We start from the raw sequence: 13,475 nt of genomic DNA, 5'->3' as shown, positions 1-13,475 counted from the left end.
TTACGTGACGCGTGACAATGGTATGTAACTGGTGCAATCAATAATAATGCGATGCATGCCATGTAACATCACGACTACCTGCCCCACTCATGATAAGCTTGCGGCCGTTTCGCTGGCTTCGCATGTACTAAATTTGGTATTACGTGACGCGAAAGGACGACGATAGTAAATTACACATCTAAACATGATAATCATGAAATATGTGCCGTGTAACAACATGAGTACATGCCACACCCATGATGCGCTAGTGGCCATTTCACTAGCTTCACATATACCAAATTTTGTGTTACGTAATACCGAATTTGGTATATGTGAAGCTAGTAAAATAGCCACGAGCGCAAACATAATAATCACTGGTGAAAATATAATAATCAAGACATGCGTGTCATCTAAAACAAGACTACAAGCAACGCTCATAGCGCTATCTTGGCCGTATCACTAGCACCACATAGATCAAATTAGATCAAACTTGGTATCACGAGACGTGAACAGACGAAGATAAACGACATGTTGAAACACGATATGCGTGTAATGTAAAACATGACTACTTGCTACACTCATATCGTGCTTGCGGCCGTTCCGCTAGTTCCATATATGCCGCATTCAGTATTACGTGACCTCAATAGACGACGAGGGTAAATGACATGTCCAAACATAATAATCATAATATGGAAGTCATGTACGGCGTAATTTACGTCCGTCTCGTAACGTTCTGCTGATTGATTGATTGATATGTGGGGTTTAACGTCCCAAAACTACCATATGATTATGAGAGACGCCGTAGTGGAGGGCTCCGGAAATTTCGACTACCTGGGGTTCTTTAACGTGCACCCAAATCTGAGCACACGGGCCTACAACATTTCCGCCTCCATCGGAAATGCAGCCGCCGCAGCCGGGATTTGAACCCGCGACCTGCGGGTCAGTAGCCGAGTACCTTAGCCACTAGACCACCACGGCGGGGCGTTTTTAAAGTGACATCTTCCTCAGTCGTGGTTCACATATCATCGATTGCCCCTGTACGTGGGATGTGCCAACGTTTTCAATTCCGCTAATTCCACTGCCTATTTCTGTTAAATTATCGCTCGTACAGGGAAGTTTCGATGTCGCTGTTACTATCCGATGAGCTATAGCTTTCCGACTCGGAGTCGTCGCTGATTTTCGCAGTCGTTCATGTCATTCAGGTTGCGTAATTAGCGCGAAAACCTGCGACAGCGGCGAACAAACGTGTTGAAGGGAATGCGTCACGCCGAGTTACCATCCACTCCACCGATTTCAATGGAGCAACACTTCTTGCTGCTCAGAGTCACTGCCACTCTAATTCCACTTCGACTCAATCATTGGAACTGTTGACTCCCACCGTCACTCTGCCATTGAACACATTCGCTCCGAAAAGAGCGGAAAATACTTGCTCCGAATCCGCCACTGGAATTCGACATCACTCTTACGCCCTTTCCTCAGCAGGTCGGTGGCGGAATGGCGACAGCGCCAGCAATCGGCATCGACCTGGGCACGACGTACTCGTGCGCGGGCGTATACCGCCAGGGAAAAGTGGAGATCATCGCGAACGAACAGGGCAACCGCACGACGCCCAGCTACGTGGCCTTCACCGACCACGAGCGCCTCATCGGCGAAGCCGCGAAGAACCAGGCGGCGCTCAATCCTACGAACACGGTGTTCGGTAAGCGCTTATCCGCTGTCAATGCATTATTTTACAGCAGAGCTGCCGACATCTTTGTTCGCGAAACGTGACCCAAAAACTATCGTAATAATGAACCCGAACACGCTCCCTTCTTCGTTCCCAGAACACGGACTCCCATCTGCCCGACGTCAGCTGACCGATTTGGCGCTTCATTGCCCGTTCCGCGCAAAAGCACAGCGTTGCCGGAGTGCAATGCGCATTTTCGGTTTTAGGCAAGCGTCGTTCGGCCAACGCAATCGCGACGCCGCCGGTGCATGAACGTTGTTGTAAAGGATTATAGAAATTGTTATCTCGCAGCAAGATAGAAAATTTTGTTTTAAAAGAGTGTGGAATCATTTACTCCTTGACGCGCGGGCACTCCTTTGTTTTAGATGCGGAGCATCTAATACTCGAGGCTTGTAGTGCGGCGCCGTCCGCAAGCTTCCTCCTCCTTCTTCCACCATCTGTGCATCCCTTCCTCCTCTACACACCGCGCGCGCTTCACTCCTCCACCATCTGTGCACCCTTCCTCCTCTACACACCGCGTGCGCTTCTCCTCTTCACGAACATTCGCTAGCTGTATAATGTAGCGCGCATGCGCCGTCACGCTTCGAGAACATCGGCAGCTGACGCGCGCGTATGCGCCGTCGCGCTTCGAGAACATCGGCAGCTGACGCGCGCGCATGCGCCGTTGCGCTTCTCCCCCTTCTCGAACATTCGACAGCTGACAGTGCATGCGCCGTCGCGCTGTATATATACTCAAGGTCGGCGCTCGCTCGCTCAGTTGCCGCTCGTCGGTTGGTTTGTACGGCGCGTCGACGTCCAAGGTCGCGGTGAAATGAATTCCAACGAATCCACAAACACAATGATCGACGTCCCTTCGACCAGCGCCGCCCTTTCGCATACGTGTGTACGTGTTCACTCATTTAACACCCCCTCCTACAACCACGTTAACCAATTTAGCCATCGACCCAAGTAAGTCGCAATTTAACACCTCATTTCACAACCACGTTAACCAATTTAGCCATCGACCCAAGTAAGTCGCACTTTAACACCCCGTTAACCAATTATATGCTCCGCATCCTCCTCAGTGTTCCCCCGAGGGAAGCTGCGGGCAATTTTTTTTTGTCACCTTCACTTGGAGATCGACTACAATCGAAGCCTTCAAGGCAGCCCGAACGCGTTTCAAACGCCCTGCCATGAGGCAGCGCGTTCACCGCGTTGTCTTGTGGCTAATCAAACTAAAGAGAGTTTCTGAATGTATCTTCGGTTAAAAACAAAATTATTACTAGTATATATATTAGAAATCACTTACCAGCGATGGTTTGCAGAGTCTTTTAGACAAAAGTACCAAAGCAGCAGCTGGAGACGCCCCTTTACCGCCCAAAGTGTCAGAGGTCGATGTATCGCTGCGTGAAATGGGAGCAAAATTAGTGAACAAAATTACAGACTCTAACTGCAAAAAAATGTAAAAACACATCTAGTCATGCGCTAAATGCCACAACGCCATAAATCTTGCTCATTTGCTGTGGCATTGCTGAGTGTTATGCAGTCACAAGGAAAATACTGAAGAATGATGGGACGTAGCTGTGTGCAGTACTACATCAGAGTGACAATTATGGACAGTCCAACGGGCCTGACAAGTAGGCGAAAGGCTAGGTATTCCGGTCCTAACGTAAGAGCGGCCTGCTTCGTGCTAGAACACTCGCACGATCTATTGGACCTAATAAAGCTCTTTCAGCCATAATCCATCAAGCTAGACGTCCGGTGGGCTCGCGAAGTCGCAGTGATGCACTGATACGTATCACATCATGATTGTCGAGGTTGCCCTGAAGACCACGTCTGTTTACGCGCGTGAGCCATTCACGCAGGTGCCGCCCTGACAGCTCCTTTACCTTATCGCACCCGTTCAGGCGCACTTTGGGTATCTTGTAGACGCTGCAGTCATCCTTGTTACTTCAGATGCAGCTGTTGCAGCCAACGCCCACAGGGTACAATCGCGCCACCTCCGTGCGCCGTGACAGCTGTTGCGAACGCATTGCGGATCAGTAGCTCCGCTGCCTACGACTTCAAAATGGGAGACACGACCCTCACATTACACGGCACCGCTTGCCCCACCGAGAGCTCCCGATATGGAGAAATGGGAAAAATAGCGAAGAGGGGAGGAAAGATGTCCAACGCCACCAACTCAACTATTCCGTCAGTTTTTGCCCCATTGCAGCGTAGCTCCCTCTTGTTCATGAATGCACTTTTGTAACTTTCGAATTTTATTATTCACCATAGATATATTAGATATTCTATGTACGCTCCCACTATATTGCCATCATTGATGTTATGCCATCGATCAAACAACGGAAGACGAATGATTTGCGTAGTGAGAAACCTGTGACGAAAGTACTTGCCTTCTTCGCGGTAGCAACTGCCCTGTCGAGAACAAGTCCACTTGTTGAAGCAGCTACTCCAGCGACACAACCTGTTAGATTTCTGGCGTAATATAAGAGAGTTTCCTAACCGCCGATTTTATATGCTGTGAGTGCTGTATGTTTCAGTATTTCTATTGCATAAAAAAACAGGAAAAAATGTGCACGCGTTTAGTACGTTGTTGAAGGTAGGACAGACAGATATGTTCCGACATGCGCGCATTTTTCTCATTGGCATTTTGCTTATTAAGGGAGTACTTACGGAGTAACCATCATATTTGTGACTAAATGATTTTTCGCTCGTTAACAGTGAATTTAGTGGTGGCTACTGCAGTTTATTGGAAACAATATCGACTAGGTCTGATTCACGTAACAGCGTTCCCCTTTTTCTTATCCCGCTTTGTGATAACGGCACACCCTGTATTGCTGATATATAAAAGTTTTGTAATAACATGTGATAGGAGAACAGAACGTAAATCACGAAAAACAACAGATAAAAAGAAAACCGCCACGCTGCTTCGTTTACAACTCCATTCTAGTTACTTCAATTGATTGATTTGGGGGGTTTAACGTCCCAAAACCACCATATAATTATGAGAGACGCCGTAGTGGAGGGCTCCGCAAATTTCGACCACCTGCGGTTCTTTAACGTGCACCCAAATCTGAGCACACGGGTCTACAACATTTCCGCCTCCTTCGGAAATGCAGCCGCCGCAGCCGAGATTTGAACCCGCGACCTGCGGGTCAGCAGCCGAGTACCTTAGCCACTAGACCACCGCGGCGGGGCTCTAGTTACTTGAAGTATAAAGAATCGCAAACTCGCCCAATCTGAAATCTTGCATTCATATTGTGCAGGCCCGTGCTATAATTGACGAATATCCTAAAGACTATAGTCTTTCCTGTGTTAATGTAGTGGCTGTTAAGTGGCTTTGGTTCATCGCTAATCCCCTTTGCTGCGTTCGTATATGTGTAACGCTATCAAGAAGTTTATTTTACGATGGTCACTGAGAGTACAATATTGCATAGTATAGAAAGCCGAGCATCATGATATGCTCGAAGTATCGCGGTTTTAATAAGAAAGAACAAAAACATATTACTTCTTTTTTCAAGTAAACGTGACGCCCAGTGACATACGGGCAAGTGATATCACTTATGAATTCTTGTACACACACACGGCAGATGCGAAGCGGCTCATCGGACGAAATTTCGATGACCCTGCCCTGCAAAACGACATGAAGCACTGGCCCTTCAGGGTGATCGGCGAAGGGAACAAGCCACGGATTCAGGTCACGTTCCGCGGCCAAGTCAAGGTATTCTGCCCGGAGGAGATTTCATCCATGATCCTTTACAAGATGAAAGAGAGTGCAGAGGCCTACCTCGGTGGGCCCGTCACAAAGGCCGTCATAACCGTGCCGGCCTACTTCAACGACTCACAGAGGCAGGCAACCAAGGACGCCGGTGCAATTGCAGGCCTCGAAGTACTCCGCATTGTCAACGAACCAACGGCGGCTGCGATAGCCTACGGCCTCGACAAGGTTCGTTGCTCACTTTTAGGGACATACTCTGCGCGGCAACACCCAGATGTATACTCTCGTAGGCTGCTGAAACTGAGCGTGAGAGCGTTAGTATAGTATACATACTACAAAAGGGGAGTGGCCAGACCGAGCTTCGAAAAGTCAAGGCGATGCAGGGTCAATCTGCTTCTGGCGCTGTGATCGGTCGTCTGCAATTTGTCGTCGTTTTAGGAGTTGTCTGTGGCTCCACCACCGTGGTGCATGAGTAAAATGCCCGCTTCCCATTCAAAAGGCCTGGGTTCAAATCGCAGCTGTAGATGGCGTGTTTCAACACAAAAGTGCTTTATTCTGGGGACTACCATACCTACGCTGACGCATTTTCATCACGGGTGTGACCTAATAAAATATTTACGAACAGATTGCGAAGAAAAATGCAAGAAAAAAATGGGCAGATGCCACGTACAGTGGGAATCGATGATGTGCGAAGCACGAATGAAAAATGTTGATATGTTGCTTTAAAATCAGCACAACGTTACGAGGTGAGGGTAAATGATGCCGTCCATACTTTCCATGTCGTGATTATCATGTTTGGATATGTCGTTTGCCAACGTCATCTATTCACATCATGTGATACCAAATTTAGTATATGTGGAGCTAGTGGAATGGCCGCCAGCACGCTATGAGCGTGGTATGTTGTCATTTGCTTACATGACACGCGTGTCAGGATTATCATGTTTGCACCAGTCATATATTTCGCACCAATTGACATCACACAACATCAAATTTGGTATATGTGGAGCTAGAAAAACAGTCGCGAGTGCATCATGAAGGGCCCAATATGCTTCAGCGTAGCGTTGACGTGCGCGCACGCTGGGTACAGCGACGCTACGTAAAACACGGGCACTCTATAGTCTGACGCGATGCGCAACCAGCGTTCGTGGGCGCGGCCCGACGGCAACCGGCGCCAAATGCGACATTCTGCAGTTCGCGCCGATGCGTTACGCAGAAAGCACTGCGTCTCCCTCTTTTCGTGACTTAGGGACACCAGATGCACTGAAACGCGCATGCGTCAAAGCTACGCAGCGCGTTGCTTTGACGCATGAGCGTTCAAGTGAGCTGATATTTAAGTAAGCTGACACTTACTGATGTGTGTTATCGCAATTGCGACATTCTTGACGCATTTTCAATACAAGTCACAGCTTTGCCGCAAAGGCGAAACAATGAATGCGATAGCAACGAATCCGAAGATTATGCGTCAAATGGCAAGCAGATCTAAACGTGCCCAGCGTTTCTCACGCACAAAGGACGCACCAAACGATCTCACAGGTACAGATTTACGCGAATAAGCGTCTCAGTGGTTAATTCGCTGTGTCTGAAAGGCGCACCCTTTTCGAAAACAAAGAATGTGCAACGATTTCAGTGACCTTTGTGCGCCCGCTAATTACAACAGAAAAGTTCCAGTGAACGCCCAACGCCAGCCAAGACGTACATGCACACGCCAGGAGTGCCGCTGCCGCACTACTTCCGTACTCTTCGAAAAAAAGAAATACGCTGGAGGCTACGGGGTGGCATGACAGTCTATACGGAACTTACAAATAGTCCTGAAGCATTGATATCAGTAATTCGATATTTGTAGACGCCGCGCGCTTCCAACGTCAAAGAACGTACTTTAATTAAACGTTAATATATGGCTAAACAAGATGATCGTCTGATCGCCAGTGGGGTAGCTAGTCACAGACATGATTAAACGTGCACGCGTACATACACGCCTATACCCTGGTGCACACACCTGCACGAACGCACGTACGCATACAAAAACTGTTCTAAGCTTGTTCCTTCTTCAGAACATAGTGTTAGTAGCATCAGTTACACAAAATATGCTAAATCCTGACAGCAGCCGCTGAACAAATTCATTGTGCGAGATGTTACTGCCAATGGTGTCACCAAGGGGGTTGAATATTGAACACATCATCCTCAAAAAAAAAAAAAACTGTGGCTATGCAATTGGCGCTCACCTAGTACCAGAGTCATTCAATGCTTGTTACGGTCGCAGAACTGCCGCCTCAGTTTCATATGGAGCCAGGGGCAACCACCAGAGGCACAACTGTGCATGAGAAGACATGCAAGACATGCGAACGCTGCTGTCACTGTGGCTGAGCGCAGAACAGCCTTGGTGCTCTATAGCTTGCTAAACTTCCACGACGGTCAATTTACTTTCAAACGGCTACTTTTAACGCGTACCATGCGTATATGACTGCCAGAGTTTATCGTCAATTTAGAAATGACCCCTCGGGTGTTAAGAGTAGTCGCTAATAACGCGCAGCTCGTTGTAGTGCTGCCTAAATTACACAAATATTCTGTATTTTAAGCGCCATAACCAACTTATGCTCATAAGTCACGGGGCACTGGAAGAGTACAAATGCTTATTTGATATTTTATCTAAGCTATTTGTCCAAACACTATTAAACATTAAGTTTTGCTTCCTAGCTCCTTTTTTTTCCACCACGAACGAAATGCGGCCGTGCTCAGTGCCGTTAATCTGGACACTATATTTAACGGTTTTTACTACCTAGTATTTGTCTCAAATTAAATGTTGCACACTCAGCCGTGTCACTTTTATCTGACCCGTAGGTCGCAGAAACGAATTCAGACCTCAGTGGCCGCATTTTCGGTGGAGCTGAAAATTATTCAGGTCCGTGTGCTTAGGTTTAGACGGACGTTAAAAAACCCCAGGAGGCTGGAATTCGAAAGCCTTCCCCTATAGCATTTCTCATAGTTACATCTTGGTTATAGGTTGTTTAACCCTAACAATTATCATTTTCGTTATTGTGCATGTGGAGTCAAACATCTGAGAGGTTGCATCCACGTTCACCCGAAGAAATCGCGATTTCATCGATTGCGCAAAGGGCCGATTGTTGAAGCCGTACAACCTTACGGGTGAACAATTCAATTTTCTGTTAGAGATACTTTAACAGGAGGTGAATTTATCGCTACTGTTGTTCCCTTAGAATGACTACATGTCCAATGAAATAAAACGGTCAAAGTGCTTCGCGCACATGCGCATTGATTCAACATTTTTATCTCCGATGTGCGGTGGGGACCACCTCACGCTCCATCTTGTTAAACGAAACGCACCGTTTGATGATTTTCTTGTAAAAGGAACCACCGGCCGGTACGTAAAATGTGTACGGCATCGTCATCCCGCATGCACATTTCAGTTGTCCCAAAAAATAACGCCGCAGGCGCACAGAAAGCACCACAACCATCATCAGCTCGTGTTGCACCACGCAAGCGTTTCGGAACGCGAACAGAGGCCACATTAGCATTGAGTATCCACGACTTTGGGCAACGTATACGAAGATGCCTCATAGCATGACGGGGAATATTCGTCACTCTAAGAAGCATCGCCGAACTCAGGTCGTGGTGACACCGTCATAAAGAAACCTTGAGACATTAGAGAGTTTTAGTACTGCGTACGCTGCGTACGTGGTGGCGTTGCGTACGTAAGGACGCCACGTTCTGCCTAGTGCGCATGCGCAGACTGCAACGCGCACGTATCGCGCTACGTACGTAGCCGCTACGTACGCACGCATGAGATGCGTGCGTGCGTACGTATGAGCTGATCGCGCCGCTCTCGAACAAGTTCGCGACAGCGCGAGACTTCGTTTTGCAAAATGGCGGCATCGAAGGCAAGCACCGACCGGCTCTGTGGCTTAAAATATGACCATAATCTGGCTATAACACTTGGATTGGCTCACATTGGCTGTCAAAAACACGTGCTACTATTTTGATCTACCAGATGACGCAACACGCTTCACGCTCGTTACGTACGCGGGTACTACGGCGTACTAAAAGACGATTAGTGGCAAACGACGCCACGTAACGCAAGGCGCTTGCGTGATGCGTACGTGGCACGATTCCGCAGTACTGAAACTCTCTATTACTGTTATCAGTTATTCCGTGCGCCCTGTTCTGTCACTTAAAATGCCATCTTGGTCCATTGGAAAGCAGTCCCCGTGCAAGCTATGGGCTTGAGTTTAGTAATGGGGGGTTCCGAGTCGCCGTGCTTAACTACGTTACTGTTCTCACTCCTCAAATTGCCCTTACGAAGATGTGTCGCGTTAGAGTGCGTGCAAGGCACATTTTTGTATAGACATCCCAAATGAAAAGTGCTGCCAGTTGAAGTTAACTTGTCTTCATTCCTGGGCTTCATATGCAGCTTCTTTCTTCTTTTTTTTTCTTTTCAGCGAACGAGGCTGGCCTGTTTGGCGTTAATAGACGAACACTACTCGTTTTCCTCATATTAGCGAATAATTCACTGCCTCGTGCGACTGAGTTCTTTCTGACGACAATATTTAGGCCGACAACAATTACAGAAAGAAAATTGACCGATAGTGAAACTTTAACGCTGAAGTGATTGCTATGTGCGAGACTGGAGCAAATCACAAAATAAACGAGCAAACCACGAAATTAATGCTAAACACGCAGTAGAGGAGCGGTCCGGTAAATTTGATCAGCCGGAGTTCGCTAGACGGGAACTAACATCGCACAATAACGGGTTTCTAGTGTTTCTGCGTCATTAGAGTCAGAAGTCTGGCACCGTCACCACTGCACCACCGAGGCATGCAGTCAAGTGTTTCATTGTTGAGCTAAGAATGCCAGCGCAACCGAAGCTTTAACGGATGACGACATCTGGAGAGGTATTTGGTAAAAGTCGACGACGCACACTGTCAATTTATGCGCACTTCGATTTGATGGCATTCGATAGCCATGGCTACAAAAAGCACGGCGTTCCGCCAGCAGTCGAGCTTTGTACAATCAGGCAGAAAAGATGAGAGAAGGCACGCGATAAGCATAATAAAATGGACTGCTAGAGGTTACAGAGTGTTGAAGGTGTTAATCTTGCGATTAGTGAGACCTTCTTACAAAACGTCTTTACAAGGTCAAGTTCAACGGCTGGTACGGGCACGTTTTTCGAGGTGCCTCCTGGTCGCGCCGATGGAAGACATGCTTGCCGATATTCGAAAAAAAAAGACACCGCAAAACCACTGAGATCCAGAAATCGAAGCGGGCCGTCATTCTGTATGAGTGTCCCACAAATTAAAGACGCCGGCAGGCAGAGCAGTAGTTTCAGTTGCATTCTCGGTCCCGTAAAATACTCATGTCTTATACCGGAAGGTCAGCCAAGACAAACCGTCTGAGGAAGCATGTGAAAATAAACATGAGACTTCGATTACCACTTGCTTCAAAGGAGTCATTTATGACATGCTTCTGAGCTGCGGCCGCTGCAACGTAGGTCAAACTAGACGCTGCTTTAATGATCGCCCGATAGAACATGCCATTGTTGTCAAACAAAAGCAAGGTAGCAGCTTAATTGCATATCGTGTAATTGCACACCGAATTTTAATGAACTCACCGTCGTGAGAAAGCATTTGTGCCAGCGCACGCGTGAGAACACTGGAACATTCACCATTATCAAGAGGGGTCCTTGTTGCGTTAGTTCTCATGCAGTCCATCCTGACGAAACAAATAACCTATCTGCGAAGTTCACGTCTTCGACAGCTTATAATCCCAAGTCATATTTTTATAACGTGCATTTTCTTCTCTTTCTTCTGCCTATATGTTTCGTGTTCACGCAATGAACCTTGTTGAAAGTGAGCGCCTGTGTTGTGTATAGTCTCATGTTGTCTCGCTTCCGCGCTGTTTGCAGTAATGATAAAACACGTCATGCTTTTGGGACATAAAGCCGCACCAATTATTGTATTATCGCAGGGTGGTACTTTAGTAAGTGCATTCTCTTAGCGAAACTTCAGTTGTTGAATAGACCAGTCCTTGCCCTCTGTGTTTCTCCTGTGGCACCGTAACGTGGTGTTCATTCGTCATATAGTGTTCTCACTGGCCAAGGAAACCAGACTGCTGAATTGGTTGTGTCGAATATTCCAGAGCACTGTTTCTCCTGTTTCAGGAGGACAAGAATCCGCGCAATGTGGTCATCTTCGACCTCGGCGGTGGCACGTTCGACGTGTCCGTGCTGTGCATCGAAGAGGGCACCTTCCAGGTCAAGGCGACGTCGGGCGACACCCACCTGGGTGGCGAGGACTTCGACAGCCGCATGGTGGCTTTCCTGGCACAGGAGTTTCTGCGCAAGCACAAGAAGAACATCGAGGGCGACAAGAAGGCGCTGCGCCGTCTGCGCACCGCCTGCGAGAAGGCCAAGCGTACGCTCTCCTCATGCACGCAGGCCAGGTGAGCTCTGCAGGGAGACAAGTTCTGTTTTATCTATATTTTACTCAAAGCTTCTTCTTTAAGCAAGTGGAATTATACAAAAAATATGTTATGCAATTTTAATTAAAAAAACAAATCAGTTAACAAGTCTCAAATATGTGTACATAATTTATAAAGGAAGAGAATCGTAAGAGCTCGTTTCTTTTTTGTTTTACACAACCATAACAAAAAATAGCAGATAATAAATAACTAAAAAGGTTGAGGTAGAGGTAGAAATGTAAACCAAGGAAGAATGAGCAGATAATGAAGTCAAGAAGAGCACGGGTGACGCTAAGTATACTATAAGTAGTAAAATGCCAAAAGTAAGCTTGACGAAAAGGCAACTAGCCCCCAGCAGGGACCGATCAAGCAACGTTCGGATTACGCTCCCGATGCTTTGACCAATCGCACAACGATGGTATTTAAGGACATGCACACGTGGAACTGTTATTCAGCACCATGTGTAGCCATATAACAAGTGAAAATATTGGCAAGAAAATACAGAGTATTCACAAATTTGGACAAATAATAAACACAAAAAAATTCCGCCATATCCACGAAGTGAATGATGATGAGTGGGCGAAGCTCCGGAGGTAAACCTGGTAAACCATGAATCCTCTGTACATTTTGCCCACTCGATTTTATTACATCGCTCCCCCTAGCGTACGTCGCCGCACTAAATCGAACGATTGCCTTCAACCAATGACACGCGCCATATGTGACATCATTCCTATTTTATAAGATCTCGCGTCTTTCATCAACTACAAGTACCGCTTTCTAGTTTATAACATCTTGCATCTTTTCATCATCAGCTACAAGTACCACCATCTAGTAAACACTACAAGAACTAAACGAGAGGTGGCTACATACAGGAAACGGTACCGCCATCTAGTGAACACTGCAAGAACTAAACTAGAGGTGGCTACATACAGGGGACGGTACCGCCATCTAATGAACACTGCAAGAACTAAACTAGAGGTGGCTACATACAGGCTACAGGGGACGCACAGCCCACGCCCTAAGGAGCTTCGCCCCTAAAAACCGACAAGAACGTGCTATAGAGTCATCTAGTACACTGTACCGATATTCGCAGTCAAACACGATGAAAAGGAGGGAGTCTTTATTTTTTATTTGTTTTTCAGAATCGCACACCTTCTTCACAATTGCGTTGAATCAGGCAAGTTGGTTGTGTGCCGGTTCAAGTTTCGTCTCTAAAAACCAGTAACATGATGTATAGGTGATGACGATTGATATTTGGGGTTTAACGTCGCAAAGCACCCATATGATTATGAGAGACGCCATGGTGGAGGGCTCTGGAAATTTCGACTACCTGAGGTTCATTAACATGCACCCAAATCTGAACACACGGGGCTACAACATTTCCGTCTCCATAGGAAATGCAGCTGCCACAGCCGGGATTCAATCCCTAGACCTGCGGTCAGCAGCTGAGTACCTTAGCTCTAGACCACCACGGCGGTGTGCGAATCATTTTTTAGTGAACTTCGGCAAATTTGAGCGTAAAAGTAGTAGGTCATTCATAGCCGCTTACGACTTTTAGCTCTCCTGGCCGTTTCGAAGGTGGTATTGATACCAAATAGG

The 13,475-nt window shown here is 47.1% G+C and overlaps 1 protein-coding gene across 1 annotated transcript in view; it reads left to right on the top strand.

Annotated features, from left to right (window-relative positions):
• Positions 1-1,473: 1,473 nt before the first annotated feature.
• LOC142814124 (heat shock 70 kDa protein 1B-like) overlaps positions 1,474-13,475 on the top strand; it is a 42,913-nt gene continuing 30,911 nt past the window's right edge. The window contains exons 1-3 of the mRNA XM_075892054.1: positions 1,474-1,678; positions 5,278-5,633; positions 11,578-11,858. Of these exons, the coding sequence (XP_075748169.1) occupies positions 1,474-1,678; positions 5,278-5,633; positions 11,578-11,858 (842 nt within the window). The remainder of the gene's footprint in view (positions 1,679-5,277; positions 5,634-11,577; positions 11,859-13,475) is intronic.

Source organism: Rhipicephalus microplus, chromosome 4 (assembly GCF_043290135.1).
Source record: "Rhipicephalus microplus isolate Deutch F79 chromosome 4, USDA_Rmic, whole genome shotgun sequence".
In the NCBI taxonomy this organism is placed as follows: Eukaryota; Metazoa; Arthropoda; class Arachnida; order Ixodida; family Ixodidae; genus Rhipicephalus; species Rhipicephalus microplus.
The sequence above is the reverse complement of the archived record's forward strand: the minus strand, read 5'-3'. Positions and strand labels throughout refer to the sequence as shown.